The sequence below is a fragment of the Dromiciops gliroides genome, chromosome 5 (genome assembly GCF_019393635.1).
Source record: "Dromiciops gliroides isolate mDroGli1 chromosome 5, mDroGli1.pri, whole genome shotgun sequence".
Lineage (NCBI taxonomy): Eukaryota > Metazoa > Chordata > Mammalia > Microbiotheria > Microbiotheriidae > Dromiciops > Dromiciops gliroides.
In genome coordinates this window covers 220,687,040-220,713,575 of record NC_057865.1, presented here as the reverse complement: position 1 = coordinate 220,713,575, position 26,536 = coordinate 220,687,040, and the positions used below count along the sequence as shown (strand labels likewise).

At 55.1% G+C, this 26,536-nt stretch overlaps 1 protein-coding gene across 5 annotated transcripts; it reads left to right on the top strand.

The window, feature by feature from the left end:
• Positions 1 to 1,865: 1,865 nt before the first annotated feature.
• On the top strand, positions 1,866 to 25,862 carry RARG (retinoic acid receptor gamma). Of its 5 annotated transcripts, XM_043969367.1 has the most exons (10): positions 1,866 to 2,032; positions 2,849 to 2,914; positions 5,742 to 6,074; positions 18,543 to 18,691; positions 19,050 to 19,191; positions 19,876 to 20,036; positions 20,764 to 20,940; positions 22,097 to 22,301; positions 22,652 to 22,810; positions 24,487 to 25,862. In XM_043969367.1, the coding sequence occupies exons 3-10, from the start codon at positions 5,888 to 5,890 to the stop codon at positions 24,684 to 24,686; spliced, it is 1,380 nt and encodes a 459-aa protein (XP_043825302.1). In that variant the 5' UTR covers positions 1,866 to 2,032; positions 2,849 to 2,914; positions 5,742 to 5,887; the 3' UTR covers positions 24,687 to 25,862. The 5 variants fall into 5 exon arrangements, with proteins under 5 accessions (XP_043825302.1, XP_043825301.1, XP_043825300.1 ...); XM_043969366.1 differs by lacking the exons at positions 1,866 to 2,032; positions 2,849 to 2,914; positions 5,742 to 6,074 and adding exons at positions 12,077 to 12,184; positions 16,555 to 16,689; XM_043969365.1 differs by lacking the exons at positions 1,866 to 2,032; positions 2,849 to 2,914; positions 5,742 to 6,074 and adding exons at positions 13,494 to 13,938; positions 16,555 to 16,689.
• The last annotated feature ends 674 nt before the right edge of the window (positions 25,863 to 26,536 follow it).

The window sequence follows — 26,536 nt, the reverse complement described above, 5'->3', positions numbered from 1 at the left end:
ACTTCTCTGACAGCCCCTCCCCGCTCCAGCGTGGCTCCCAGAGTAACCGAGTAATGTCAACAGCAGCCGTGGCCGCTCCGGGGACTGGGCCCCAGGAGTACTGATTCCTAGCTCCTCCCCGTCCCATGGACCGAGAGAAAACCTAGTTATCCTAGCCTCCAGCGTCTCGTTCTCCCGGGACGGAGAAATAGCCCCTCTCCTTCACATTACTTCAACAATCACTAGCAGCTTATGGACCAAGAACCAAGGAGTGGATCCGAAATGGAAAATGTGATGGTACCCAAGAGTCCTAGTCCCCGGCTCTCCAAAGTCTCCTGCCGAGTACATATAGGACCCTAGAGAGTAATTAGTGGAAGGGGGAATAAATTCCTTTGGGCAGCGTCCCCCAGACCAGTTTCCACAACCATCCAGTGAAGCCTCCCCTTTTCCATCCCGCCTCCTCTTTTCTTAGCGCTCCCGGTTCAAGAGGTGGGTGATTGGAGAGAGGGGACTCAGGGAAGGGCCTAAACTCCCAAGATCCCTCCCCTTCTTTAGGCTCTCCCTCAGTGTTTTCCCCTTACCTTCCCCTTCCCCAAATCCAACAACTGGTCTGAAATGGGGCAAACCTCCTTTGTCACAGTGCTGGAAATTTAGTGTGGGGTGTGATGGAAGTTAGACACACAGACTCAACAAATGCCATCAGACAGTGACAGACACATCCACACACCCACTCACAGTCAATAACGTTTATGGAACACACTATTGTGTGCTGAGCACATACACACAGAGACACACTCGATGCTCTCAAGCTCTGCCCAGTCTTTCTCACACCCAACACTCCTCCCCATCCCACACACTAGTCCCAGTGCCCAGCTGCCTCTCCCTTCCCCTCTCTCTATTTCAGAACCCAACTTTGGAAGAGGAGGAGAACATACAGTGCGAACTAGGAGTCCAAGCGCCCTGCCTTCCAGAGGGAGGGTAGGGGGTCTTTATGCTCAGGCTCCAACATCCCCCTACCATCTCCAACAGTCAAACCAGTTTTGCCTTTAAGTCAAAAGGTCTGACTGGGATGTTTGCACTTTGTCTCCCCCTTTAGATTGTAAGCTTCTTGAAGGCAGGAACTGTCTTTTGGCTCTATTTTGTATCTTCCGCTCTTAGCACACTGCTTGGCACATAGTAGGCGCTTAAGAAATGGTGATTTGAAATTGAATCGAATTGAAAATGAGAAGGGTGGGGAAGGAACTCAGTTCTAATGGAGAAAGGAAAGGTAGAGGTGTATGTGTATGTATGTAGTTGACGCTGGCATAACCCTGTCAGTGCCACTCCCCCAATGTTTGGGGGTGAGTAGTAGCCACCAACACCCCACATTAGTGACACACAGTGAGCAAAAGAGGTTGGCATGATGGATAACCAGCCAGTACCCAGCCAAGCTAAACTATCCTTGCTCCACCCCACCCCCCAACAACAGAGGAGTAGGGTAAAGCAAAACTCGGAAAGGGGGCTGGCATCTCTGGCACCCCAGACACTGACCTTCTCTGCCCCTAAGTCATGCCTACTCTCCCCCGGGACCGAGCAACAAAGGCCAAGCGAAAGGGAGGGGCAGAGACACAGGCGTCCCCGGCTGCCCCGCCTCCCCTTCTCTCCAGCCCCCCCCTTCTCCCCAGCCCCAGGGCACCAGGGAGGGAGCCGGGTCCGGGCAGCCGTCCGGGGAGGGAGGAGCAAGAGCAGGAGGGGGAGAAGGGGGCAGGGCAAGGAAGGGAGGGAGGTGAGGGGGGAGGGAGGGAGGGAGAAAAAGAAAGAAAATATTTTCCGTGTCCCCGCCTGCGGAGTCAGTGTGCGGTTTGGGAGAAAATGTGTCGGATATTTTGGGGCGGTCACGTGGGCGGGCAGGCTCCAAGAGGCCCCAGGACAGTCCTAGCTTAGAGCCCGTGGGCCCCCCCCCCAAGATCCCCCCGTGACAGCGAACCCCTACTCTAGCTCCTGCCCATCACCAAGACCGTCCAATTCTGGGACCTCCGGGCTTCGAGGATTCCCCTTCCCCCTCCCCTTCCAGGTGAGTCAGAAGGAAAAGGGAGCTGGGATGCCTGGGTCCTACAATGGGGAAAGGGGGACACCCGAGGGAGCAGTGGTCTGGAAGGCTGCCTCTTGGATGCTGGAGGGCGAAAGTCCTTTCTGGCTTTTGGGGGGGGGGGTTGCTCAAGTCGACCCAAGGAGGGTATATCGGGGCTCTGAGAGGGTGAACTCTGGGGGTGGGGAGAATCTGTGGATTGAGGGATCTTCATGGTGGGGAAGCTTTAACTTATCCTCTCCCTGAGCTTGGAGTGGAAGGGGTGACCCGAAGAACTTGGGGCAGATTCTGACCTTCTCCCCTTTCCCCTTGGGAGGTACTGGAGGCTGGGAGTTATTTAGAAGAGGAGAATGGATTGTCTGGAGAATGATTGTGGGCTTTGTTCTCTCCCCCTAAAAACCCTGCTCCAGCCTGGGAGCTCCTGGGGAAATGGTCTTTTTGGTCAGAGAGGTTCTCCTCCCCTTTGACACCGGATGGAGGGATTTGAGGAGCAGAGATTTAAAAGACAATGACAAGAGCAGAGCGAAGTAGGGTGGGAGTTGGAGGGAAGTGGGGGAATCTTGGGGTGTTAGGGGACCAGGACTCCTGGGTCTAACGATTGCATTCTCCCACCTTCCATCAGAGGGTCTAGTCTGTAACCCCCCTCCCCCCCCCCACACTGGCTAGGATGAAAGATTTCTTCTGAGTCTCTCTGGCTGAAAGCCAGGTGGGACAGAGGAAGGCTAGAATACTGAACTACAAGGACCCCAGAGTCCTAGTCCTCCAGCCCTCCTTACTGACTTTTTGCCTCTCTCTTCCTAGCAGTCACAGCCTAGTCCCCTCAGCTTTGCCCAGTATGTAGGAGGGAGTGTTTCAGGCGGCCAGAGGGTAAGTGTGTGCTGTCCATTTGAATGGGGAGGAGGATGAGAGGTTAAGAATGGGGGGAAGGGGGGGCAGGTCAGAAAGTCGGGATAGTTGGATCCAGTACCTAGGTCTGATGTCCAGGGGAGCTGGAGTCTCGCTCTCTGAGTCCAGAAGGATTACTTCTCTCCAGCCCTGGATCAACTTCTGGGGAGGGACATGGGATCTTTCCATGTGAGGAGACCTCACCTGTGCCCACATTTTAGAGGGAGGTGAAGAGAGGGCAGTATTAGGGAAGTGGGTAACTTGTGTAGCCTGTGCCCCCCCTTGTCAGAAGGGAGTGGGGCTAACCTCCAAAACAACACCCCTTCCCCCATTCATACACTGTAGCTCAGGGCCCTGGTAGGGAGTGGTGGGCACGCCCCCTTCTGCCCCCACCCTGGCACATCCCCCCCTGGCTCAGAAAGCCACCTAACTGGCACCTCCAGTTTCCCCCCTGCCCCACCCTGCCCGTGCCCTCCGATGCCCACACACATTCCACTGGCATTGCCTGCCTTCTCCCCTGGGCACTGCCCTTTCCTGGGGCCAGTTCAATGTAGGGAAGACACCTGGGGATGGGAGTGGGTGGAGACCCAGGGTCTGGGCTCCTCTGAGGTTGGCATAGAGCCAAAGGAAACACCCCCCCATACCCTCTGTAGCAGCCAGGGGCCTAGGCAGGAGGCCTAAGGATGCCTGAGTCCTTCCACTGGGACTGTGGATGGGGTCATGGAAAAAGGTGGTCGTGTTTATTCAGGGGGGGCGAAGAAGGGGAGGGGGAAGAGCAGTCACAAGAGCCTCTTTGTTCCACAAGCTTAGCTGGACTGGGCAGAGAGACATGCCCCCCCCTTCCCATCCGCCCTCCATCCCTGCCCACGCCCACCCCCCTCAGTTATAAGAGAAGCTGCTTTGTAAAGCAGCCCACCCCTCAACTGGGCCCACTCTTTGGGTTGGGATGTTGGTGGGGTAGAGGGGTGAGAAACATTTCTTTCCAGACAGCTCCCCAGGGAAACCCAGGTGTCTCAAATCCAACTCAATGCTTCTCTTTACTCCATGTACCACCCCTTTCCTCCAACCCCAAAAGTCCCCCCACCCCACCCTAGGCTTGAGCTTCACAATGAATGAAAAAGAAACTAAGCTCCAGAGATGAACCTACTACTGTCCCCCATTCCCATTTCAGTCTCTAGGGAGATGAGAGGGAGGCAGCTCCTGTTCCTTCATCTACAAACCCCATTCCTTAGGGAGACCCAGTATTTAAGCAGCCAGTTCTGAGTTTCTACCACCCTGTCTCCCATTCCAGGGTTCCCCATCTCTTTAGACTGCAGCCTAGAATCTCAGTATGTGAGGAGGAAAAAAATGAAACCAGCCTAAGTGACTCTGGGCATCATGACTTCAACTCTAAGCTAGGGCCAGGGAGGGGAAAGGGGGAGAGCCTCTTGTTTCTCATCCTTGGCATCAAAGGGGTTAATGTAGTTGGAATGTGGCCCAGCCTGTTGGGCTGTGGCCCAGGGGCCTCTGGGAGCCAGGACTCCTGGCTCCACCTGGGATAAGGACTCTAAGGAGAAGGAGAAAGGAAGAGAGATGGGGCCCCTGAGGTTGGAAGGTCAGACTTCTGGGTATATGGGTGTGGTGCAAGGTGAATGTGGTAGGGGGTGTCTCATGACCAGTTTTAAGGACCAGAATGGAAAGATACATCACTGGAGACTAGAGTCCCTTACACTTGGGAGAGATAGACAGACACACACAGAGTTAGAGACAGAAGCAGAGGGAGAAGCAGACAGATAAACTGAGAGTTGTAAAAATACCAGGACATAGAGATGCCCAAAGATGAGAGATGGTAAGAGAAACAAATAGAAAATGATAACTGTGGAGACTGAGAGATCATCATGATGCCAGGAGTAGATGCTAAAATGAAAAGAGAGATGCAGGAGTCCTTCCCATCTCTGTCTCTTTCTCTCATTCTATTCTACACACACACACACACACACACACACACACACTTTTTGTGTGTCTGCCTCTCTCCATCCTCTCCCACCTCACAGTCCTAGGAGGGGATACCCCGAGCTCAGTGCAAAGACCTCCCACACCAAATACAGGCTGTAATCCGAGTGAGCATGGAAGAGAGGGAGAGCCCAGCAAAGAGTTAGAAATGGTAGCAAAAGGAGAAGGGAGGAGGAAGATGAGAGGAGGCATGTAGGGGGAAAGGGAGAGAGAGAGATTTAGGGAGAAGACAGTGTTGGGGAAGGAGGAAGTTGAGAGAATTTGGAGGGGGTAGGGGGTTAGAGGGGAGAGGGAAAGGGAAAGGAGAGAGTTAAAAGAAGGGGGAGAGAAAATTGGGAGGGAAGAGAAGAATTTCGGAAAAGGGGGATTGGCTAAGTGTGCCAGGAGAGAAGCTGCAGAGGCTGGCGTGTGAAATGTACACAGATTAATAAAGAGATAAGGAAACACCTAGGGGTCGGAGAAATAGGCCTGGGCTTCAGAAGAGCGATAGAGACTTCTCCTCCATTGTTAGCCCATACTCCTATGGCCGGAGGCCTGACCCCTCACCTTCCTCCTCCCTCGGCCTCACCTCTTTCACCTACTTAGGACAGACAAAGGCTCCGGGGCCCTGGGCTCTTTTTCCTGGGGTGGATCTGGAGGGTGTCTCTAAGCCCCAACACAAGTCCCCTCTGTGTTTCCCCTAAATTTCAAGGGCCCTTTGCTAGCAGCTGCAGATTGGGAAAGTTGTTGCCCTGTGAGTGAGGCACAGGAGGGGTATTTACAATCAAAAAGTGATCCCCTCCCCTTCATCTGACCTTTTTTCTTCTTCCCTCTCCAGGACCCTCGGAGCCCTGGTGGTTGGGCTGGACAGGGTGGGCACGGAGCCTCCCGGGCCCAGGCGTCGGGCATGGGCGGGGGGTGTGGCTGAGGGTCCCCCCCCGCCCATTGCAGACCCTAGAGGGCTCAGCCACCCATGCCACCGCCATGGCTGCCAATAAGGATCGTCTGTTTGTCCCCAGTGCCCTGGGACCAGGGGCTGGTTTCCCTGGGTCGACCAGCTTCCCTTTCGCCTTCTCTGGGGGACTCCGGGGATCCCCACCCTTTGAGATGCTGAGTCCTGGCTTCCGGGGCCTGGGCCAGCCTGACCTCCCCAAGGAAATGGCCTCTCTGTGTGAGTCTCAGGGGCTGGGAGGGGAAAGGGAGGGGAAGGGGAGACAACAAGGAGGTTGGAGGGTTCTCAGATAGGGGGTATCCAACTGGGGCTGACTGCCATACAGACTGGGGAGATGGTCACCAAGGTTCTTGGGTCCCCAGGTAGGAAAGTTAGGTCTGAGCCCCTGGGGCACTGGAAAAACTGTTCGGTTGGAGTCTTTGTTGGGGGGGTGGGGGTGGATCTGGGCCATGTGGAAGTAGTTATAATGAAGAGGGCTTTTGCATGCAAATAGGTTGGGGGAAGCTGGAGAGGAAGAAGTGGGGAGGGGGTTGAGTGGCTGTTGTTCTGGAGCCTGAGAAAGTCATGGGCAGTTATTTGTTGTTGAATAATAATACTTGACACATTTATATGGCAAATGAAGGTTTGCAAAGCGTTATGTAAGCGTTATCTCATTTGCTCCTCCCCATGAACTCTGTGTAGTAGGTACTATTATTACTGCTGCTTTACTGATGAGGAAATTGAGGCCTGTAGACTTGCCCCAGAGTCACACCATTAGTAAGTGTCTGAGGGGAGATTGGAATCCACATCTTCCGGATTCGAGGTCTAGCATCCAATCACAAAAAAGGAGTGTGGGAGTTCAGGGAGGCCAAGGAGGCTAGGAAGCCAGTCAGAGTGGTGATCATTTTCTGGGTTAGGGGGTTCAGCCTGTGCTTCTGAGGAGTAGGCTTATGAACAACCCCAAAGCCAAAATGGAAAGGGGGAGACCTGGGGTTGAGACTAGAAAGGTGTATGAGTTAAGAGGTCATCCTCCTAGCCTCCGGGATGGGGTGGAGGCAGTCCTATAGGAGAAGAACTTATATCTTAAACCAAACCGGGGAGGTGGGGCCCATAGATAGGGGGTGGTGTCCTAAGATTAGCTTCCCTCCCTTCTTTGTGGGTCTTGTGCCCCTCCCCTCCTCTGGGGCCTGGCACAATGCCTGTGTGCTGTGCAGATCCCAACATGCCCCCCTACTCTACCCTACCTGTACTTTTTTTTGTTGTTTTTTAAAGAATATGTCACTCTTCCCGCCCCCCCCCCCATATGAGGGTTAAGTGACTTGCCCAGGGTCACACAGCTCCTACCTGCACTTTGAATGAAATCCTTGGGTGCTGACAGTCGCCTAGTCCTCCCCCATTGCCCCCACTGACCCCAACCACACACACACACACACACACACACACACACTCCTCCTGTAAGGCACCCCAACCCTTCTGTGACCTGTGACCTTTTCCCTTCACCTTATCCTGGGGAAGGTGTGCCCAGGGGCCTAGGAGCTAGAAGTGAGGGTGGGATAGAGCTGTAGAGAGGCAGACTGAGTAGATGAGGCAGAGAGGGAGCCCTCCATCTCAAATTAGAAAGGAGAGAGACAGTAAAGGGAGTGAAAAGCAGAGAAACAAAAAGAGGTTCGGGGACAGAGATAGAGTCAGAGAACCCTGATTAGAGAAATGGGCATGGGGAGAGAGGGGAGCCCTCTATTTGCAGAGGGGCCACTGAGAGTGGTGTGTATGTGTGTGTGGTGGGGGAAAGCGGGGAAAGGGGTGACTAGGCTGGCCTGGCAACTGTACTGGAAAGAGTGAGCTCATCTGGAGAGAGCAGACATTGTGTGTGTGTGTGTGTGTGTGTGTGTGTGTGTGCGCGCGCGCACGCGCGCATGTGCGCACGCCCATGTAGTTACATATATACGTGTGCATCCATATGTAGTGTTCATGCATAAAAAGGACAAGCAGAGGTGAGCAAGGAGTTGTGTAATGAGCCAGTCGCTATGGGTCTGATGAATTTGCTATGGCCAACCTTTGTTAGGTGTGCCTAAAAAAAATGGTGAAAATGTGTGGATGGCATGCAGGTGCATGGAAAGGTACAACACACCCTCTTTCTCTAAGGCCCAGTAGACCCCACTTGCCCTCTTTCCATCTCTAACAAGGTTAAGGGCTGTGGATTGTGAAGGCCAAGACCCCTGCCCTGTCACTGTACTTATTGCAAAACCATTAGGACTTTGGACCCCATTCTTCCAAGGAATAAGCTATCAGTATCTTAGGAGAAGCAAATGTGGAGCTTGAGAGCTAGAAAATAAACTTTCTGGTAGAGAGGAGTGGGATGTGGAAGATGGGCTAGGTATGGGATCGGGAGAGTAGAGGAGAGATTCTTGTCATGGACTCCTTAGGCAGTCTGGAGAAACCTGTGGACTTTTTAGAATAAGGTTCTTAAATGTATAAAATGAAATACATGGTATTATAAAAGAAAGCCATTACACTGAAATACAGTTGCGAAAATATATTTAAGAAACAGACAAGTTCACGACACCAGGTTAAGAGCCCTTATTCTAGGGAGACACTCCAGAGACCTGGGAGCCAGGCATCCTGGGTTATAACCCGAGTTCCCATTCCATGACCCTGTGGTCCAATCTCTGGTCATATTCTTGTTAAAAGTCAGGGTTTAGGGTTCAAGGTGGGGTTAAGCCTGGAAAGGGGGTCAGGGACCAGCATGGGCCCCCTTTCCAAAGGCTGCCCTGAAGCTAGGGGCAGAGAAGTAGACTCTGGAGGAGGAACAGGAATTAAGACTGGGAGCTGGGGAGGGCCAAGGAGGGTGCGGCTGCTGGGGACAGGCCTGGGCAGAGCTGTGGTGTTTGGGGGTGGGAAAGCCTGGGCCTCAGACAACTTGGGTGGGGGAGATGCATGAGAAAGCTGGTGGTGGGGGCAAAGAGGGAAACAAAAGGAGAGAAGAGGAAGCATATACTGTCCTAGGGGAGTCCTGATCTGTGGTGAGGGTTCCCTCTTCCCTTTGGACCCCAGATCTCTCTACCTCCCCCACCCACACACACACACACTCCTTTCCTTCCATATCTTGCCCTGTGTTCCAATTGCTGGCTTCTTTTCCCTCTATTTCCAGCCCTCTTGATAGAAAAACATCAGAGGTTGGCATGGAAGGAAGGGTCAGTGAAATGTTTTATCTTAGACCTGCGCAGGACAGATCATGTTCACCTTTTCCCAGAAGCCCCAGATCCTTAGCCCGTTTTCAATCCCCTCCTTGGTTGCTGAGCTTCTGCTGTACTTGCTAGGGGCCTGTTATGGGTTTAAATGGGTGAGATGAGTATAAGGGAACCAAGGGGGGGGGGGGAAGGCTGGGGCAGCACGTGCTTGGCTGAGGCATGTAGAGGCCTGTGTGCATGGGAAAGCAGGGAGGGCTGTGTGTACGTGTGTGTCCACAGACGTTGTGGGAATCTAGGGGTCTTTCTCTTGTGTCTGAGGGCCAGTGAGTTTCTGAATGTTGCGAATGTATCAGCATTGCACTTAGGTCAACCTGGGGCAGTGGGGCAGAATGTAGTGGGTGGGGAAGGTCCTCCAAAGGTCTTTCTCCTGTTGGGGAGGGAGCTGAGTTGTTAGGACCAGGGGGTTCCATTTCACATCTGGGCATGAGTCGGTGCCCTGCCCAGCTCCACAGGGTCAGGTGGAGGGACGAAGAGACACGCACAGAAAACAGACGTGAGAAACAAACAGAAGTGAGATGAGGAGCAATCCGAGGGATGGGTAGAGGGATATAAACAAAGGGAAATCCTGCGGCCGAAAGACGACAGAGTCAGGAAAGGCAGAGACAAAGGGAGACAGAGACCCAGATCCAGAGGCGGTGAGGGCAGTGGGCAGGCGGCCTCAAGGAAAAAACCCCAGACTACCGCCTCCTTTCCTTCCCTCCCCTTCCCTGCTCTCTCTCCTCCTTCGGCTCCAGCTCCAGGCCGACACAAACGGGGCTTTGATTGCAACAGGAAACCTCTCCGGCGGGGGGAGCTGGGCAAGCCGCCGCCTTTGGGGCCCAGTCTGCACCCCCCCTCCTGCCTCTCCCCGGCCCCCCTCTATCCAATCCTTACCATGGAAGGCCCCTGTCCCGGTCCAAGGCTCCCCACCCCTTAGTCCCACCTCCCCGAGCTCCAGAGACCCCTCCCATTGCCCTGGGCCATCCTCCCATTGGGGGGCTGCTCTGAAACCCAGGTCTTCTTCCCTGAGGCTGTGTCTGCTTTGCCCGGTAACCCCCCCCCCAATAAATTGGAAAAGAGAAACAGTTGATCAGGAGTGAGGGTTGGGAGGGTGAGGGCTAAAGAAAGTTATCTCCCCCCTTTTCCTCCTGCCTGCAAGTCAGCTAGAATCCATCTGTGCCAGGGGTAGTGTTGGGGGAAGGGTAATGATGAGGGTTAGACCATTCAATTCTCAGAACTTATGGCCTGGATGGTCACTTTCCTTATTGGGGTGGGGGAGATACCCTGTTCCCCCTTCTCGTGTGTGCGCGTGCGTGCGTGTGCATGCGCCCGCGCCTTTGGGAGGCTCATGGGGAGGAGGGGGCACAAGAAGAGGGGGTGAGTCAGGCAGTGTGCCCCCCTCCCCCCCCAGGCTGGTGGAGAACATCTGGTTTTCATGAAATGCTAGAAGAGTAATGGGCCTAATTGCTGCAATAAGGGCAGGGGGAACATTGAGGGTAAGGGGGGAGTTGAGCAGCCACCCCCCCCCCTCCCTGTCACACCTTTCCCCAAGGCCGTGAGGGGGGGGGTGAGGCTGATGGGAAAGGCTAGGCAGGATGCCCTAACGTCCCTCCCCTCCCCAGACCCCCTTACTTAGTAAGGTAGGGAAGGAACTCTGAAAGGGTGATGTGGAATGGGGAGCATCTGTTGTTGGGAAGAGGGGGGCTAGTGAGGCTTTGGGGCTTTCTGGAACCCTCCTCCCCCACTCCTCTTGTGCCCTCCTCCCAGTCCCCCTCCCTGTGGCCTGGCCACTTCTGGTTCTAATTACCAACCAGGCGGGCCTGACTTAATTGGGACCTTTCGGGAGAGGAAGGGTGGAGGGGGAAGGGTGGGGGGCTGACAGTCTGCATTGAAGAACTGGGATCCCTTTATTCCTTTTACCTGGATTTTGGGGGGTTGGTGTCACCCCCATTTTAGTCCCCACACATACATTTCTGTTACAAGAGTATTCACGGGACTTCTCTGCCTCTACCCCCATCCCAAACCCTGCCACTGGCTCAATTCCAAGTTCAAGAAATACATTCATTTGTATGGGGTGCGCCCTTGTTGGGGTGCCCCCTTCAAGAATAGGGAGTTAAAAACATGAGGGGGCGCTTACCCTGGATTGGAAAGGATAGCATCCTCTTCCCCACTGCAGCCCCAACCCCCTAATTCAATAAGCGCCCATCGGCTGCTTTACCTTCCCAGTCTCTTCAATCCCTCCATCTCTGTCCCTTCTCAGTTTGCCTATCCAGCCCCCCCCTTAACTCCCGTGCCTCCCCCCCCCCCAGACCTCCCAGGATACTGTGGTACCCCTTGCTCCGCTCTGTTCTGCTATCCTCCCAATCCAGCCTCCAACATTTGTCCCCTCAAGTCCCTTGCACCCCTTAACTACCCTCCCCCCCCAATTGCATCAGAGATTCTTAGAAAAGTGGCGCCCCGCCCCGCCCTGCTGCTGCTGCCGCTGCCGCCGCCGCTGCCTGGGCTGGGGGGAGGGCCAGCAGCGCGCGTGCGCGCGCGTGTATATATGTATATGTGTGTGTGTGTGTGTGTCGCGCGGGGGGGGGGGGCGGGCCAGGCCAGGCGGCGCTTCCACTCCCTCCGCGGCTCCCCGTGTGAGCCAGGCTGACCGAGCCGGCTGGGCAGGCCGGGCGGCCGGGCAGCCGGGCGGGGCACTGGGGATGGATGGGGTGGGGGAGGAATGAGGGGGGGCGGTTTCCGGGAGTAGCAGCCGCTGGCGCTGTCCCGGGGCCAGGCCCCCCGACTCCGCCCGGGCAAACTCTTGACGTGGACCAGCTTCCCTCTACCCAGCCCCCGTGCCCCCCTCCCCAGCTGCTCCTGGTTCCTCCTCCCCAGTGCTGGGTCCCCAGCGGCTCCAGGGCTCTCTTCAGCCCCGGGTCCCCCCATCGCCCCACACCGGGAGGGTGGCTGATGCTGGGAGGGTCGCCGCAAAGGGGGCGCTGCTTGCGGACGTGGGGAGCATTTCTACAATCTGGGAGGAGGGCACTGGAAACTTCCAAGGGGCATTTATGACCCTGGGGGACAGTTGTGATCCTGAGGGACATTTGGTGATCCTGAGGGGGGAGTTTATGATCCTGGGGACAGGTGATGATTTTTGGGGAGGGGGCATTTGACGATCCTGGCGTACAGTTGTGATGCGGGGATCCAGGGCAGAGTTAGTGATCCTGAGGGGCATTTGATGATCCTGAAGGGCAATTGTTCATGGCGGGTATTGATCCTGGGGGGCACGATGATCCTAGGGGGCAGTTGGCGATACCGGGGGGCAGCTGGTAATCTTAGTGGGGTATTTAGGGACCGAAGGGGCAGTTGGTCGTCCTAGAGGGGTATTTGGGCGAAGTTGTTGATTCCGGGGGTAGTTGGTGAATCTGGGTTGGACACTTCGGAGTCCCTGAGAGTCACTTAATGTTGGAGGAGCAATTATGGAGCTCTTCAGGGGTGCAGTCATGGACCCTAAAAGCGGGGATTGGGAGCCTGGAGGGCAGTGGGAGTCACCAAGCGGGCAGGAGTCGGGGTGGGGGCTAGGGTTGGAGGCGTTAGGCATACAGGGACCCTAGAGTTTAGAAAAGGGTACCCCCGGGGCTGCGTTGCTGGTGGGAGGTTGGGGGTGCCGGAGAAGGACGTTCGCCGGCGGGGCCGGCGGCCGGCTGGGCGGGGCCGGGCGGGGCCGGGTCAGGGGGAGGTGAGCGCGCCCGGCCGCCAGCCCTGAGGGGGGTTCCCGGAGAGTTCACGTCGGGCGCGCGCTTAGGCCCCGGGACAAGGAGTTGGGGGGGAGGGCGGCAAGGAGAGGGGGCGGGGACTAGAGGAGGAGGCCGAGCCCGAGCCGCAGGAATGTGCCGCGAGCGAGCGCGGAGCGGGAGCGCGCGCCGAGGGGGAGGAGCCTCAGGAACCAGCCCGGGGGGAAAGGGGGAGGGGAGCGAGAGCTTTGGACCCCGGGGCTGCGCGCGTTGGGGGCTGGAGGACACCTCCTTCCTCCCTTCCGTAGCCCTGGTCTTCGCTTTCTTTCTTCCCTTGAGTTGGGTTGCAAGGAAAGTGTGGCTGTTGGAGAAGGGAAAGAGTATGCACGCTCCCTTTCCTTGCCCCCGCCTCCACCCTAGGCACGCGCGTGGGTGCAAATTACGGGCTTCCGTACAGTGGACTGGGATTCAAGGGGTGTTCTTGCACGCGTGTTTATGTTTGCACATGCGTGCGGGCATGTGCGTGCATTGCCGAATATGTGCATATGTGTGCGTTCCAAGATGTGTGCACGCATGGATCTGTGCTTTCTTGCGCGCGCTCTCGTGTGTGTGTGTACATATGTGTGTGTGCGTGTGTGCGCGCTTGACTCTTCATTCGGCTCCAGCTCGGTGCCCGGCCCCCTCCACTCTCCAAGCCCCACCCCCCTCCACCCCTCCGGGCTTCGCTTTTACAAAAGGTCTCCCCAGTGAGAGCAGCCTCGGCGCCCGCCTGGAGTGAGCGGGACCTCAGCTGCCGCGGCTTCCAGCCCCGCCCGGCCCCCTCCCCCTTACTGGGGATCACCCCCCCACACACCTATCCACGCCTCCCCGTATGCAGCCCGGCGACCGGCACTAGCACTCCCCCGCCTCCCTCCAGTAGCGGGGCGCTGCCGGGGGAGGAGGGGGATTGCCCGCGGGTCTCCGGCGCACTGCCTCCCCCTCTACCTCCTCCACTCCCTCCACCCGGGGCCGCGATGTACGATTGCATGGAAACGTTTGCCGGGAGCCCCAGACGGCTGTACGGGGCGGTGGGGCCCGGGGCTGGCTTGCTGCGCAAAGCCACCGGCAGCCCCTGCTTCGCCGGACTTGAGTCCTTTGCTTGGTCGCAGTCCGCCAGTCTGCAATGTAGGTACCGCCTGGGACCGAGGTGTGGGGTACGGGAGAGGTGGATGTTGGCCCTTTAAATGTTTTTTTGGGGGGGTTGACATAAAATAGATGTCTTGACAAGGGCCTTTTAAATCCTTGAGTGTAGGAGAAAGGGGGTACTGGCCCTTTAAATGTGGGGGCCCCCGGAGATTTCTTTGGGTGTGTGCAGTTGGTATATAGTAGGTGATTTCCATAGTGGGTGTATATCTGGTATGTGTGGTTAGGGCCAGAGGTTTCTCTTTTTTTGGGGAGGGGAGACACTGGTGTTTATGTGTGTAATTTACAAACCAGTTGACCCTAACCTTGGAGAACCTCAACATTTAGCTGTGCTCGGGAGCGTGTCTAAAGTTTTAAGGTGCCTAGGTGGACCCTCGTGATTCTTTTTTTGTGGACGAACATTTGATGTTGGAAATGTGGGTGACAGTTATTTTCAGGGTGTGTATGTTTGTGACCTTGGGATTGTGTGTCGTTGGTGTGGCCCAGTGTGTGTGTGTGTGTGTATGTGTGTGTGTTTATCCCAGTGTGTATGTCTCTCTCTGCAGATTGCCTACCAGCTCACCCAATCGAGTGGGGTTTTGCCTGTGTGGATGTTTGTGCCATGAGTCTGACCCACAGTGGATGAGGGGGTGGGTGGTTTTGGAAAGTGATATGTGTGAGAGTGCATCCTGTCCCCCTCCCCTGTTTTGTGTAAAGGGATGGTTGGGTTAGTACTGTGAGGGGGGGGAGGGGGTAACCCAGGCCTGCTCCCTCCCACAACTTCAGGAGGAAGGACCCTGGGTGGGTCGGGTGGGGTGCAGTGGGGTGATAATGGGCACAGGGCGGGCAGAGTTTCCCTCTGGGTCTTTTCCACATACAAGTTTGAAGGAAGCGCAGTCAGAAAGAAGTGTGTGTGTGTGTGTGTGTGTGTGTTGGGGGTGGGAAGAAAGGCTAGTCACAGAGAGGGGAAATTTCTTCCTCAGTGGGGCCCCAAAATAGCTATCCTGCCCTCCTCTGGTGAGGGGTGGGATAGATCGAGAACTCCCGGCTGGGGAGGGAAGACCGGGGGCCCTGGAGCCCCCTTCTCCAGAGCTGTAATAAAAAGCCGGGACTGGGAGGCAGTAAAAATGAAGTCCAGATGAGAGGCAGCTTTGAAGAGTGGGTTGCAGAGCCTGGAGGAGGGGGTGGGCCAGTTGGAAGGGGGGGGTCCTGAGGGAGCTGGAGGCTGTGACCTGCCCCCCCCAACTCACTGTTCAGTTTCCATAGGGCACGGGTCCCCTTAGGGATTGGGGGGATGTTGAGAATGGTTGGGGATCAGGAATGGTGAGGATGGGGGCGGGAAGAGAGAAGGGAAAAGGGCAGGGCGGACTGGGGGCGCTGTGGGAGTGTGGGAGCCCGGTCACCGAGCCCAGAGCCCCCGCCAACGCTCCTCACTCCTTGGCACTCGGCAGCGCTGTTTACAAGTTCAGCCGTTTTCAGTTCCAGAGCAGAGCCGCTCAGATCTAATGACTTGACTGAGGGGGGCTGGGGGGGTTGAGGGTGGAAATGAAGGGAATTAGATGATGGGGAGGGACGGGGGTAGGGGTTGAGGGAGGTTGGGTCTTGGCATTTCTGGGATGGGCGATGGGCAAAGGGGGAGGAGGAGGGAGGAGGTTTGTCCCAGACCTTCCTGGATTCTCAGCTGCCCTATGGCTGCCTTCCTGGGTCAAGGGGACAGATGTAGTTTTGGGGTAGGGGTGGGGAGGTGAGGAGGGGTATTCCAGGAACTAGTCTTTGGTGGGGTTAGGTAGGGCCTTTCTGTCACTTCAAGCAGACACCAAACTGCCCCGTAGGCTGACCACTTCCTCTCTTCCCCATTGCCATGGGGGGGGGGGTACTAGGTCTTTGGCAGCCCAGGGTCCATCTGGAGTGGGTGCCAAGTGGCTAAGGAGGTCTGAGGAACCTGGTTGGCCAGTTAGGAAGAGGGCCGAGTGAAAGTGTGTCCCGGGATTCATCAGGTCTTTTGGGGCTACTTGTTGGCTGTCTTAGGAATGGGTGTGCACGTTAGTGTGCCTTTCTGGGTGTTGTGTGAGTGTTTTTTGAGCGTCTCTTTTGTCTTTTTGTAGGTATTTCTGGGTTAGGGGTGTAGGGAGCTGTGTGTGTGTGTGTGTGTGTGAGCCAGTGTGTCTGACTGGGAGGAGGAGGTGTGGGTCTGCTCCAGAGCCTGGGGCTTCGCAGTGCCCTGGGCCTCGCAGCTGGGAGCATTTACAGCGGCTTATAAAGAGTTTGTTTGAAGCTCTCTACTGCCTGGCCAGGAATTTCCTCAATTTCAGCAATTTGGACTTTAAAAGGAGAAAAACCCAGAGCCCACCACCTCCCCTTCCCCAAAAGAGGCCCCCCTGATTCTGCCCCAGCCAAGCCTGTCGTGCCTAGGGGGCCCTTGTTGGGGACAAGGCTAGGTCCAACCTGGGCTAGGGTAGGGTCTCTGCAGTAGTGTCCCTTCCCAGATGGGCTCCTGAAATCACTAGCTTTGTACTTTAGGGTCTGAAGATTGGGGTGGAGGGAGTAAGGGAGGGCTTGTAACAAGGGTGTCCAGGCAGGGGTGATGGCATCACCCAAAGTAGCAAAACTGCCCCCTAGGCCTGTCTCCTCGAACCCCCCTGCTTTGTGGATTGGCTGGCACTGCCCCATGCCGGCTTGGCCCCACCCGGGGCCCTTTCGCAAGAGAGGAAATGAGGCAGCTCTCTGAGGGCAAGGAAGGCGTCAATGCCCGAGGTGAGCACCCAACCCCGTTCATAGCCCAGTGGGCACAGTTCATCCTGAGTAAAGCTTGGTGGGGAAAATGGGTCTGGGGAAAGAGTTTGGCAGCCCGCCCCCTCTCCGGGATTCTTGGGAGTAGTTCCATCCCCCAGCCCTCAGTTTTGAATAGGATTCAGGCATCCTCCTTCTCCTCCCCATCTGGATTCTTATGTAAATGGAGGGGGGGTCAGGTCTCCCTTCCCCCATCCCACCCTCAGAGTGGGTGGAGTCAGCCAGCCTGTTACCCAGTAATCTGGCTCTTGGATGCTCTTTCCACGCTTACCCTCCCTTGTTGGATTGGGGACCTATCCCAGGTGGGCCCCAGTGGTCTGGGGAGGATGTTCAGAAAGCTGATGCATCTTGGATTCCTCCATTCGCTGACAAAGCAGGGTTCTGGGGAATTCTTGCTTTAATCATGGGATTCCCTCAGTTCAGCTTGACCTGCCTAGTATTTGAGAATGGGCAGGGGTGCACGCGCGCGTGTGTGCGCACGCGCGCGCACACACACACACACACACACACACACACACACACACAGCCACCAACATCCAAAGCAGACTTCTCTCCGCTCAGATTAATTACTGTGGCATAGAAGTGAGTAGTGTCTCCTCACCCATTGGGAGGTGGGTTGCCTCCCCTCCCCCCCCCCTTTTGGGAGCTATATTTGGGTGTTTTTGAGTTCAGCAGCTCTGTAAAGGAGAAGCATGGAGGCAAATTGTTCAAAGATAGTCCCTCCTCCCTCATTACCCTTGCTTGCATGCTGCTGCATGCCTTCCCAGGCATGTATGCCCCACAGACTCCCAAACATGCTTCTGCATACGTGCCCCCCTTGTCTCTACCCTTCCTGGGGCCCCATTTTTAGAGTTCCACCTTTTCTGTCTCCTCCTCCTCCTTTAAACTCTAGCCCCTGGATTTGAACAATGTCTAGAATGGCATTGTACCTATAATCATGCTTGGTTTGGACTAAACGAGACTTGATTTATTGTCTCAGATCTGCTGCCAACTCACTTTGTGTTGTTGGACAAGCCTTTTCTCTTGAGACTCAGTTTCCTCATCTGTAAAAGAATGGAATTTCTCAGTTTAGTTCTATATTGTTGAGTAAATGCTTTTTTTTTTGGTGGGGGTACAATAAAGCCGGGAGATAGCTTGGGCATTGCATTCACCCAGGATGACCTTTCTGTGCCCCAGATAGATTTAGGGTAAGGACACAGAGAAACTAAGGAATAGGGGCATGCTATTAAGGCATTTCCTGAGGCGAAAAGGGCAACGTCCTATCCTATTATGTTTTGGAAAAAAGGAGGCCTGGCATTCCAGGCTCACCAAAAGACCCCAGCTACCCACTCACCCATTACTCTCCCCAAGGCCCCAAGGAGGAAACCCTTGGCAGATGCAGTGTATGAATCCTGGGGAGGGGAAAAGGGTGAAAGAACCTCAGATATCCAGAACCCTGCTTTTTTGGTTGGGTCCTAGAACCTTTGGGGTTTAGATAATTCAGTCCACATGGGGTCCAGCCTCTGGGGTAGGGCTTGAGTCTCTTTGGATTTGGGGTGGGGATTAGGCTTTGTTTTTGAAGAGCTGAAGGTGAGGCTGGCTTTGTTGTAGGGTTGTTGATGGGTGGGTGTTTATTGTCCGCATGTGGGGAAATGGGGGGAGGTTAAGTTGTATATGTGTCGGTGGGAGGGGGGCTGATCTCTGTTACTGTAAGGTCGTTTGCACGGCTGTGTTAGAGTTGGGTTGTTGTTGCTAGAAGACTGGAAGAAGTTGCAGAACAGGGTGTTGTGGGGGGCCTCCTCAGTTAACTCCGCATCGCTCCTTCCCTTTCTTCCCAGCGGTAGAGACCCAGAGCACAAGCTCCGAGGAAATGGTGCCCAGCTCCCCCTCACCCCCTCCACCTCCCAGAGTCTATAAGCCATGTTTCGTCTGCAACGACAAGTCCTCCGGCTATCACTATGGGGTCAGCTCCTGCGAGGGGTGCAAGGTGTGTGTTGGGGAAGCCCCATCGAGCTGGGCTGAAGCCAGGGGGGCCGCCCCAGAGAGAGTTGGGGGGGTCTCATGTAAAGGGTAGAGAACCAAGGCTAAGGGTCAGGTAGGTCAAGTCAGTCAGGCATTTACCAAACACCTGCTATGTGCCGAGCATCATAGTAAAAAATGGCAAAGGGTCAGGGGTGAGGTCAGAGAGTGGAGGTCTGGGCTGGGGGAAAGTGCTTGGGGTAGGATACGTTCTCTGTCTAGGCTGGAGGTTGGGAGACAAGGGGAGAGGCTCTGGGCAGGTTGAGCCTGGAGCTCTGGGAATGTTGGCTTGACCACCCCCTCCTCCCTTTCCCCTCCACCACCAGGGCTTCTTCCGACGGAGCATCCAGAAGAACATGGTGTACACGTGTCACCGGGATAAGAACTGCATCATCAACAAGGTGACCAGAAACAGGTGCCAGTACTGCCGACTGCAGAAGTGTTTTGAAGTTGGGATGTCCAAGGAAGGTAGGCCCCCCCACCCCCCCTCCAGTGCTGCCCCTTCCAGGACCATTCTTGGGGATGGCCCCTCCCTTCTGAAACCCTGCCCCTTTCCCCCCATCTTTGCAGGACATCCCACCCTGATTAGCCATGGATGACTGCCTGGGAGGGCCCCCACCCGCCCACCCTCAACCCTCTCTCCCTTCCCCAAATTGAGACTGTCCCCTGGGCCTTCACCCTTTGGATTCCCACAAACAGGAATGAGGATTGGGGATCACACACCCTCCTCCCAGGGGAAGAGTGAGGCCTTACTGGAGGTTTCCCATTCTTGGTCTTCCTTGCTACTGGGATTTAGCAGGGATTTGGGGTGCTGGCTCCCTCTCCTCCCATCCCCCACCATTGTGCTGCCAGGGCTATAAGTGGATATCCTGCCGGCCTTGTATCCTGCCACCCCCACCCCCCACCCCCCTTGTTGGCTCCCTCGGTAGCTCCCGCAGGGTGACAGGAAGGGCAGGATGGAGTCCTGCTGCCTGGAGAGAGGGGGAGCAGGGACTACAGGCCCTGGGCCCGGGAAGGGACACTGAGCTGTAGATAGTGGGAGGCATGGAAAGGTAAAGAGGTGGGTGCTGCCTCACGTTGAGAGCCAGGGACCTGGCTGCCCTAACCTCTCTCCTTGCACCTCTTCCCCTTCACTCCCTGCCCTGCCCCAAGCTGTCAGGAATGACCGAAACAAGAAGAAAAAGGAGGTCAAGGAAGAGGGTCCTCCTGACAGCTATGAGCTGAGCCCCCAGCTGGAGGAGCTCATCGCAAAGGTCAGCAAGGCCCACCAAGAGACCTTCCCCTCATTGTGCCAGCTGGGCAAGTATACAACGGTGAGTGGACACGGCAAGGTCACAGGGTAGGCATTGAGGGAGACACCAGGGTGGGCTCCTGGAGAGACTGAGAAGGAAGGGGAGTGTTTGGGAAGATGTTCAGCAAGCCCCTACTGGGGGGCAGGCTAGGTGGCGCAGTGGATAGAGCACCAGCCCTGGATTCAGGAGGACCTGAGTTCAAATCTAGCCTCAGACATTTGATACTTACTAGCTGTGTGACCCTGGGCAAGTCACTTAACCCCAATTGCCTCACTAAAAAAACCCAACAACACACACAGGAGGACCTGAGTTCAAATGTGCTCTCACACACTTGATGGTTACTAGCTGTGTGACTCTGGGCAAGTTGCTTAACCCTCATTGCCCAGCAAAAAAAAACCCAAAGAGACACTGAATTGTTGTTGTTTTTTTAAAAATTGGGTTTTAAGGGGCCCCTTTAGGGAATAGGGATAATCAATAAACATCTGTTTATTTATTTAGTTTGTTTGGAGGTGATTGGGGTTAAATGACTTGCCCAGGATCACACAGCTAGTAGTAAGCTGAGGCAGGATTTGAACTCATTCCTTCTGACTCCAGGACTGGTGCTCTATCCACTATGTCCCCTAGCTGCCCCTCAGTAAACATTTATTAAGCACCTACTGTAGGCCCATGCTGGAATAGGAATTTGAGAGTAGGTCACAATGGCCCTTGACCCTGTAATTCTTCCACCCTACCCCATTCCCATCCCTAGAACTCAAGTGCAGATCACCGGGTGCAACTGGACCTTGGCCTATGGGACAAATTCAGTGAGCTGGCCACCAAATGTATCATCAAGATCGTGGAGTTCGCCAAGAGGCTTCCTGGTTTCACAGGACTCAGCATCGCCGACCAGATCACCCTGCTCAAGGCAGCCTGCTTGGACATCCTGGTGAGGGCGAGGGAAGCCTAGCAACCACGAAAGAACACTTTCTTTAGGCCATGCCTTGATTCTGCCTTCTCTTAGACCCCACTCCCACCCCTCCAGCCTTCCCCCATCTCAGAAACTTCCCACATTCTAGAAATCATTGTCCCTCGGGGGGATCCCAGCCTGGCCTCTGAGACCCCTCTCATCCCAACCCAGGCCCCTCCCTACTTAGCTCAAGGTTTCTGAGAGTTCTCTTGTTGGATTTCTTTGGGCTCCTTTCCCAAGATCCCCCCCCCCCTCCCCTCGGCACTGCCCACCTAAGCAGCTCAGCATGTGTGGTATAGTGGGAAGGACTCTGTCCTTGGAGTTAGGAGATCTAGGTTTGAATTCTGGTCTCTCAACTCCCTTCCCCCCTACCCCAGCTCCATAAGACTGACCACAGTGTTATTCTCTTCCCCCTTCTGGCACCTTGAAACACTACTCTAGAACCCGCTGAGAACCTGTCTCCTTCCCCAGGACTGATCACTGACCAGTAGACAAACCTTTTCACCTGTAGCCTTTGAAATCACTTTTCAGTTCCCACCCCTCTTTTTTTTTTTTTTTTTTTTTTTTGCGGGACAATGGGTTAAGTGACTTGCCCAGGGTCACACAGCTAGTAAGTGTCAAGTGTCTGAGGCCAGATTTGAACTCAGGTCCTCCTGAATCCAGGGCCAGTGCTTTATCCACTGCGCCACCTAGCTGCCCCCCCCCTTTTTTGGAGGCAGTTGGGATTAAGTGACTTGCCCAGGGTCACACAGCTAGTGTCAAAGTGTCTGAGGCCTGATTTGAACTCAGGTCCTCTGACTCTAGGGCTGGTGCTCCCACCCCTCTTTATATCTTCCTTCTCCTTTCACTTACACCCTCTCTTGGGGCTCATTCTTGAAGTCTGTGTCTTGTTCATGGTACATCTACTGTCCCCGACACGTGCCCTTTGCCTCACCCTGGATTCTGTGTCTCAGTTATTTCTTTGTCCTTTTCACTCCCTTGACAGGCCACAGATTCTTCTCCTTCTTCCCTCTCCCTGAGCTGTGTCCCCTTACCCGGGTCCCCTCCTTGCCTGCTGCCTCCTATTCCCCAGTCAGGCCAGGACCACTCCCTCCCCACCTCTTGCCTTTCCTTACCCTTCTCCATCTCCCCCCAGATGCTTCGGATCTGTACTCGATACACCCCAGAGCAGGACACGATGACTTTTTCTGACGGGCTGACCCTGAATCGGACGCAGATGCACAACGCCGGCTTTGGGCCTCTCACAGACTTGGTCTTTGCCTTTGCCGGGCAGCTGCTGCCTCTTGAGATGGATGACACAGAGACCGGACTTCTCAGTGCCATTTGCCTCATCTGTGGAGGTACTGTGTGACCCTGGTGTCTGCCGACCCTCCCCTTGGCCTTGTTTTTCCTGATACTCCGGTCCTTCCGGACCCTAGGGCGGGGGCCAGTTTTTCTCTAAAACAGCTACTGCTGGGGGAGACTGCCTTGGCCTTTTTTCTTACTTCTGTCAGGTTGGATTACAAGTTTCTCTCTGAGTGGGGATAATGTGGGGAATTGCTCGGTTTCCTCTAGGCCACCCCCTAGTGGCCCCCCCCTTCTTTATGTTCCTGTTCCTGTTGTCCCCAGTCCTCCAATCCCACTGGGTCCTCTCTCCTCCCTTCCCACAGTCTTTCCTCTGACCCTTGCCTCCTCTTTTTCACTTCCCTAGATCGAATGGATCTGGAGGAACCAGAGAAGGTGGACAAATTGCAGGAGCCGCTCTTGGAAGCTCTGAGGTTGTATGCCAGGCGGCGTCGGCCCAGCCAGCCCTACATGTTCCCAAGAATGCTCATGAAGATCACTGACCTGCGGGGCATCAGTACCAAGGGTCAGCCTGGAAGGTGGAGGGGGGAAGGGTGTGATAGTGGGAAGAATGAGCCTGTGTCCATTTGAGAGCTACATTTCCTACACACCTGGCCTCTGTCCTACAACTCTGTCCTTGGTTGGGGAAGAGGGGGAAGAGAAGGAAATCCAGAGGAGACCTGGTCTCTGGGACTACCCAGACTGATGGGGCAGACTTCAGGCACAGACTAGCTGTGTGATCCCTCTTAAGTCACTTAACCGCTGCCTGCCTAAGTTTACTCATATGTAAAATGGGGGTAATAATAGTACCTACCATGGGACATCTAGGTGGCACAGTGGAAAAAGCACCGGCCCTGGATTCAGGAGGACCCGAGGTCAAATCTGGCCTCAGACACTTGACACTAGCTGTGTGACCCTGGGCAAGTCACTTAACCCTCATTGCCTCCCCCCAAATAATAATAATATAATAACAATAATAGTACCTCCCTACCTCCCAGAGTCATTGTAAGGATCAAATGAGATTTGTAAAACCTGTTGCAAATTTTAGAGAGCTATATAAATGTTAGCTGCTGCCGCTAGTCCTCCTCCAACTGCTGCTGCTGCTGCTACAACAAAGGCATAATAGCAACTCACTTAAAAAACAAAAAATAAAAACGCTCTTTCCTTACAAGCTACCCTGTGTGGGTAGCTAGGTGGCGTAGTGGATAAAGCACTGGCCTTGGATTCAGGAGGACCTGAGTTCAAATCCAGCCTCAGACACTTGACACTTAACTAGCTATGTGACCCTGGGCAAGTCACTTGACCCTCATTGCCCTGCAAAAACAAAAACAAAAAAACAAACAAGCTACCCTGTGAGGCAGGTGGTACGACTATTGTCCCATTTTGCAGATGAGAAAACTGCGTCTCAAGTTGTGACTTACCCAGGGTGACATAGCTACTACATGTTAATGCTTATACTTGAACTGAAATCTAACTCCAAAGCAACTTCTTTCCACTCTGTCCCACTGCCTGGGCATAACTGATCCCATCAGCACTGGAATCAAAGTTAGGACTGGGAACAGTTTTTCCGGAAAAGCTTTGAGGAAGGAGGAAGGAAATAGTCATTTATTAAGCAGGCCCTTTGCTAAGTGCTTTACAAATATTCTTATTTGATCCTTACAATAATCCTGGGAGGTTCAGTGACTTACCCAGGGTCACCTTGCTAATATTTGAGGTCGGATTTGAACTAGTGTCTTCCTGACTCTAGGTCCAGTGTTCTAGCTGCCCCGACAGACCAGGGTTAGGAAGGAATAAGGGTAGAGGAGAGGCATCCCAGTTTTGGAAGTACCCATTATGAGAAGAGTAAGGGATGGGTGTGGCAAGACAGGAACCCTTGCTGCCAGGCTGGAGGGAGGCTGTGTGCCTGTGTGTGGTGGCAAGTCCCTAGAAACGAATGGGAATGGGGCAGCTAGGTGGTGCAGTGAATAGAGCACCGGCCCTGGAGTCAGGAGGACCTGAGTTCAAATCCGGCCTCAGACACTAAACACTTACTAGCTGTGTGACCCTGGGCAAGTCACTTAACCCCCATTGCCTCACCCCCCCCCAAAAAAAAAAAGACGAAGAAGAAGAAAAAAAAAAGAAATGAATGGGAATGGGGTGGGTCAGAGGTAAGAGGAGCCATCAGGTCTGATTGTTTCTTCCATGGGGGCCTCTTCCTCACAGGAGCAGAACGGGCTATCACCTTGAAAATGGAGATCCCAGGCCCAATGCCCCCCCTGATCCGGGAAATGCTGGAGAACCCCGAGATGTTTGAGGACGACTCCTCGCAGCCGGGCCCCCGACCGGAGCCCCCCAGCGAGGATGAGGGAGTAGGGGGTGGGGGCGATGGGGACCTCAGCCCCCAACCTGACCCAGACCCCTGATTTCCCCCTGCTGTGGTGGTGGTGGTAAGGGGTTATCAGATACCCAGGTAGCAGACTGACCATCCCCACTAGTGACTGGGAGAGAACCTTGTGCGTCCTCTCTTCACTCCCATTCCCCAAACCAGCACCAGTTCAATCAAGCTCCTTGTTTTTTGCCAAAGTTTTCCTGGACCGTGGGTCCTTCTTTCCCCTCACCGAGTCCTAACTGGGCTTCCTCCCCACAATTTTCTGGCTAGGACCTGATTTCTGTGCCTCCCCACCCTTAGGGAGATTGAACGGGAGGGGTGAGATGGGGTCTCAGCTATGAATCTGGGAGCTATGTCTTGTTCATAGGGGATCCCTCAGTTCCCCAGCGGGGAGAAGGGGGAGAACCTTTGTTGGTGCTGAGTAGGTGAGGACCTCATCTCCCACACACCCCCTCCCCTCGGCCCCCCTCCCCTGCCCGGTGCTTAGACCTCCAGGAATAATTAGGAACACTAGAGACCAAAGGGAGGAGCAGGGGGGCTGGGCCAGCTGCCCCCACCCCCTTGTGACCGCTGTGCAATGCCCCCTGCCTCCCTGTGTGCCAGGCACGGTAGGGGGTAGCTGGTCCCTCCCCCCAGTCCTGTGGGGGCAGTGAAGAGGGGCAGATGCAGGTCCGTTCTGTACCTCTTTGCTGATGGCTCCAGCGCCTACTCCCCCTTTCCCCAGGCTTCTCCCCCGAAAGGGGAAGTGCCCTCCGTTAAGAATCCCCCAGCCCTACCATGTGCCTTGGGTGTCCCCCGCCCCCCATCTCAGCCATCGGGGCGGAACCCTTCTACACTACAGAGGGGCCTGGGGAGCCCCTCCCACTCCACCCCTAGTGCCTTCCCCCCACAATACCCCAGAGCAGCTCAGCCCAGGGAGGGGAGGGCTGCTTAGCTGATCCCGACCCTACCCAGAGGAAGCCTCTTATTTATTTATTAGCTTTTGTTTACACCCTGGAATTACCCCCCATCCCCCTGGGGGTTCTGGGGGTGGAGCCCAGGGCCCCTTCTGATTCCCAACTCCTGGTTTGTATTTAGCTGCCAAATAAAATTCCCACTGGCCCCCCTTTTTCTCTGGGGGGGCTGGGTGCTGTCCCCTCCCCCCCTTTGTTTACAACCCCCTTCCCTCCCGCTGTATCGCATATTGCTGAGTTTTCTATTTTTGCAAAATAAAGTGATGGAAACTCATGGCATCTGACTCCATCTGGGTGGGGAGGTGGAGTTGAGGGAGGCAGGAAGACTTGCCTGAGGTGGGGAGAACTAGGCTTGTGGTCGAGCAGGTGTGTTCTCTTCTCCCCCCCCCCCATGGGTGAGAATACAGCCAAAGGGAATGAGATCTGGAAGCCAGATTGGGAATCCTAGCTGGGAAAAGGGAGGGACTGGGGGGGGGGGCGGTGCGCAGTGGAGACCAGGTACGTCTATCCTGTTGTACCTGGGCCTATATCTTCCCTTGGCCACTAGAGGGTAGCTATGAGCACCTCCGTTCTTATAAAGCATCCCTGAGACAACCTCCTCCCCAAACTCAGTTCTAGACCTGGAAGAGAGATGAGAAAACCGTGGCCTGGGGGGAGGGGGGATGATTTACCCAACCTCATACATCCAGCAAGCTGCGGAGCTTGCACGGGAGTGTGGGTCTCCCCACTTGTCTGTATCACCTGAGCCTGCACCAGGACCCCTCCCTTTGATCCCCCACCTTTGACAGGATCTGTGCTTGATTTCCTGAACAGAGGAATTGGGGTGGGCTGTCAGGCTCTGGACTGCCTTCTTTTCAGAAAGGTCAGTGCTGGGAGTGGGGAGATACAGGAGAGAGAAGAGACCACAGGAGTGAAGTGGGAAGCTGGGAAC